Genomic DNA, 4757 nt, shown 5'->3' with positions numbered 1-4757 from the left:
GTTGTCTGTGGAGCAATACAAAGTTGCCTGTACAAAGTTAAATTTATACATGAGTTTCTAAATAGTGTTTTCAACTTCCATTTTAATGACATTAATAGCAAGTTCTTGTGTGCAGTGAATCGAATGAATCTTAAAATGAAATTACATGATGCTAGCTGCATGGCCACCAGCTGGTTCAACCTTTGATAGCTATACAGTTACTATATATGCTTGCTATCAATTTAAAGAGTATCCACTGAATTCATTCAATATTATTCCATGAGGACAGCACACATGTATATAAGTTGTTTACAGTATACTGTACACTGTATCCTTGTATTGAGGTACTACAGTATAGTAGTCATGTGCAATAGGAAAGCCAACTAGCCACTATATTATAGTAGTCTTGTCTAATAAGAAAGCCAACTAGTGACTAAAACTTGGACTGGCACCTCCATTTTACAGCTTCTTGTATATTTCACTTAAGAAATTTGTACTTCCTTTTAATCAGGAGCCCTGATCAAATATTTTAAAATGATAGACTAACTTTCTATACCTGACAATTTGCAGGGACCACTTCAAATTGGCAACCAGTATCCTTGGTAAAACTTTAGATTAGTTTTTGTAGCAAGGAAGGATAGGGGAGGGAGAGAAAGGAAGTGAACTAATGTTCAATGTATTGTGAGAGGGAAAAGATACTTAATACAAAGATACCTATTGTCACTTGAGGGAAATTTAATATGACAATATAAATGTTTAGATTGCATACTAAATTGACTAATTGTTATTATTATTATTATTGTAGATATTCATTTTCAATATAATGGATTTTTATTTGGAGTTCTTCTGCTTTCGATTACAAGGATAATTGAGGTAATTGATGATACTATCATACATTAGTTATATAGTTAAACTATAACAACAACACCATTAATGTAGCATCTAGACTTCTAGTTAGGCTTATGGGTTTAATTTAGCATTTAAAATAAATTAGTAAACATAATTTAAAGTGAACTTGTAAAAATTGTCCTTACTATGTAGGGCAGACATCTTGAGGGTGCTATCTGGTTTTCTATTCTACTCAATCTAAAGCACATATTCTTATACATATCTCCAGCATATTTCATTTATTTATTGAAGCACTATTGCTTTACAAAGTCTGATGACCAGCACAAAAAAGGTCAGTTTTTTGCTATTGCATGCAACTCATAGCATGGTAATTTTTGTCAAAATGCAGTACATCACAAAACTAAACTTTGTTTGATTATATTTCATGAGTTTTATTGTCAATAATAGAATGTAAAATCCTCCACAAAATTTTATAGCTGTATGGCACATGCACCGTAGTACTTTTATTTATTTTTGCACCTATTTTTATTTAATAAAAGTATTTTATATTTTTTTATAGTTGAGACTCCTTTGTTACGTCAGTTCAGAGTTGACAGGTTTCTACTCTTAGGCACTCTTGTCTTAACAGTATTTATATTGTCATTTGGACCATTTGTTACTATGGTAATATATATACTACAGAAATAGCATGTAAAGATGCCCTTTGTTGTTGTTATTATTATTATTACAAGTCTTAATTGTGATTACTGTGTATGCAAGAAATTTTTTGCCATTTTACATTTTCACTTTCATTATATTTTAGGGTCAGTTAGGTCAAGTGTTGAGCAGGTTGTTTCCATTCAAGAGAGGATTGTGTCACGCATATTGGGCCCCAAACTTCTGGGCACTGTATAATGTGATTGACAAGACACTTGCTATAATAGGTAGGTAGATGCATGTGCTGGAAGCCTGGAATAATTATAAACATTGGCATTAGTTGTGGGAGTTTGGCTGTGAAAATTTCCTCTACTTGGCTTAATGCCATGATTGCAAATTTATGAGTTGTACCAATTCTTTATATTTTTTCTTCTCTCCTCCCCTTTCCCTTTTCTTTCCTTCTCTTCCTCCCTCCCCCCCTCTCTCTCTTTCTCTCATGCAGCCACTAGATTAGGTTATACTCTGTCCATTACTGGTAGCATGACAAGTGGTTTAGTTGGTGAAATGTCTCACCAAGTCCTACCATCAGTTCCACCAATAGTAACTCTAATATTGACACTCCTAACAATGATTGTGAGTCACTTACTTCTTATAATATTATTAAATTATTATTTCACCAAATTTAGCTTAAATAACTTTAGAATCTTATTTTTTGATATTATTGATCATTATTTCTACAGCCTCCACTGCTCAAATTGTGGTTCTCTAAATCCTCCAGTCAAGATTTCATTAAAGTGATTGTGTTGTGTGCCTACTCATCTTTCTTGTTTGGTTGGCATGTGCATGAGAAAGCAGTTCTAATGATAACAATACCAATGAGGTACAGAGAAACACTTTTATTGCATTTTCTGATACATATTGATGTACTTATGCTGTTTAGAAAGTTTGAGCTGATTCTGAATATAGTTATGAGGATTTTGATTTTTAATGATTACTATTATTGTTAGTGTTATTGTTGTTATAGTTTGCTGGCATTAGAAGACAAGAAATTCACAAGGATATATCTACTACTATCAGCTATTGGTCACATCTCACTTTTCCCTTTGCTTTATACTGCAGCAGGTTCTCCCTCTACCTTTCTCACACTTTTATCTCTTACAGTCAAAAAGTTCTCTCTCTCCTCCTACCCTCTGTTCCTCTCTCCCTTTTTCTTTTGGTCAATAATTTTTATATTTTTAGAGACACTAATCAAAGTCTGTTTGTATGCTTTATTCACAATCAGCTCATTCTTTGCCCTCCCACTCTTAACCCTTGATAAGTAAGAGCTCATGGATGTACATGTACAATGTACATGCAAAAAAATTAAATGTTGTTTACTTTCCCCTCTTTATATTGCACATGCATGGAATATATTTTTAATTTTGTGATTGACACCCTCCTCAGTATCTAATGCAGTTATTCACAGCTTTAATCAAAATTACCACTTCATCAAATATTTTGCATCTGTACATTATTGTTCTCTCTCTCTCTTCCTTTCTCTCTATTTCTTTTCCTATTATTTTTAGTGCAAAAGAAGACAAGAAAAAGACAAGTAAACCTAATCCTACACACTCCTGGCTCTTGTCATTTCCTGCCCTATCCACTACTGATAGTTTATTACTATCAGTTGTATTGTTATTTCAGATATTTTGTTTGTGTGGGTCTTTTGTAAAATTTCGTTTTCTTCCTCTTCTCCTTACATCAGTGACATGCTCTGTTGGAATTCATTGGACATGGATACTGACATTGTATACCTATTTGTTTAACTAATAAAATGAAATACAAGGGTAAATTTTGTAAGACAATGGAAGTAAATGGTGGATGTGGACCAATGGATTGTAATAGCTTCTAAGCAAAGATTCATTAGTTATTTTCCTATATACAGTATAGCCTTACCTTTTTGTCTATAATTGTTCGTTATATAAAGGCTACACTGTACTGTGCTACGGTATGCATGATAATACTTGAATAGTACCTTTGTATCGAATGCAGCTCACCACGTGATTTCACGTGTACCAAAAGTGATTCTTGCCACTCCTACAAATGGCGGCCAGTGCTCAGAATGAAGCAGGAAAAAACTCCTTTACTTGTGAAGCAAAGGTAGTACTGCTACTGCATTGAGTTGCTACTTATTAAATGTTGTATAGAAAATAAAGAGGTGGCTAATGTATTGACTGATGTGAGAGAGATACTGGATGATCCTTCAGTTAGAGTGGATGCCACAGATAAGGTATTGAGAGATTTATCTGACCTGTAATAGTTGAGATATAGTTGACATTTGTGGGGACTTTATCAATCAATATTTATGCCAGGAGTACCTCTATATAACAGACACTTGTAGTCTAGATAAGAAAGTGTCTCTGTTATACAGAGGTGTCCTTTATGTGGAGTTTATCTTATAAAGTAAGAAATGTAATTGGTACACTAGGTGCTGTCCATTAAATGGAGGTGTACGCTATAGAGAGTGTCCATTAAGAGACACTATACTATAGTGTGGTTATAATATTTAGTGACTACATTTACATGTATATTCTTAATATTTTATTCTTATACTCTAGGATGGTATGACTGGTCTGATGCATGCTGCTTTTGGTGGCAATGTCAAATTATGTAAATTATTAATAGAGAAAGGAGCTGATGTTAATAGCAACCTACACTCACAAGGAGTAAGGGATGATACTGTAAAATGTATATACCCTTATGCTGTGTAGAAAGTTTGATGTGATTCGGACTTCAATTTTTTGAGTTACAGCCATTTTAAGAAAACGCCAAAATTCTGAAAAATACCCAAGGCTATAGCCCATGGTTTTTTCCAAAAAATGGCCCTGAAATCACCCCAAATTTTAATTACATTTTCTGATGCATATTGATGCCCTCATGCTGTGTAGAAAGTTTAAGGTGATTTTGACTTCAATTTTTTAAGTTACGGCCATTTTAAGAAAATGCCAAAATTCTGAAAAATACCCAAGGCTATAGCCCATTTTTTTTTTTTTTTTTTTTTTGTATCATAAATATAATAATAATAATAAAATGAATTTGAAATAGGATCAGAAATCAGTAGTAATGAGTTTATAAGTGAAATTAGTAATGATAATAATAATAATAATAATCTTTATTAATATGTTAGTGACATTGAAGTCGAGCATCAGAGATTGCTACATCAATGTCACAGTCACTGGGCCTATATATTGATCTCCTTGTACCCCTTACACACCGAATTGTTGATCTTAAAATTGAAAATGATAATTTGCATC

General features: G+C 33.0%; 1 protein-coding gene across 1 annotated transcript; it reads left to right on the top strand.

Moving 5' to 3' along the window:
- Window positions 1–768: 768 nt before the first annotated feature.
- On the top strand, window positions 769–3295 carry LOC100635670 (probable dolichyl pyrophosphate Glc1Man9GlcNAc2 alpha-1,3-glucosyltransferase; the record flags this gene model as incomplete). The annotated part of the gene is made up of 9 exons (XM_020006391.1): window positions 769–852; window positions 1021–1159; window positions 1388–1491; window positions 1631–1751; window positions 1967–2097; window positions 2205–2344; window positions 2489–2586; window positions 2704–2782; window positions 3030–3295. Coding segments are annotated over 9 exons (1140 nt in total), but the record flags the coding sequence as incomplete, so codon positions are not given.
- Window positions 3296–4757: the final 1462 nt, after the last annotated feature.

Source organism: Amphimedon queenslandica, unplaced genomic scaffold (assembly GCF_000090795.2).
Source record: "Amphimedon queenslandica unplaced genomic scaffold, v1.1 AMPQUscaffold_9957_Cont17768, whole genome shotgun sequence".
Lineage (NCBI taxonomy): Eukaryota > Metazoa > Porifera > Demospongiae > Haplosclerida > Niphatidae > Amphimedon > Amphimedon queenslandica.
This window is presented reverse-complemented; position numbering and strand designations above follow the sequence as displayed.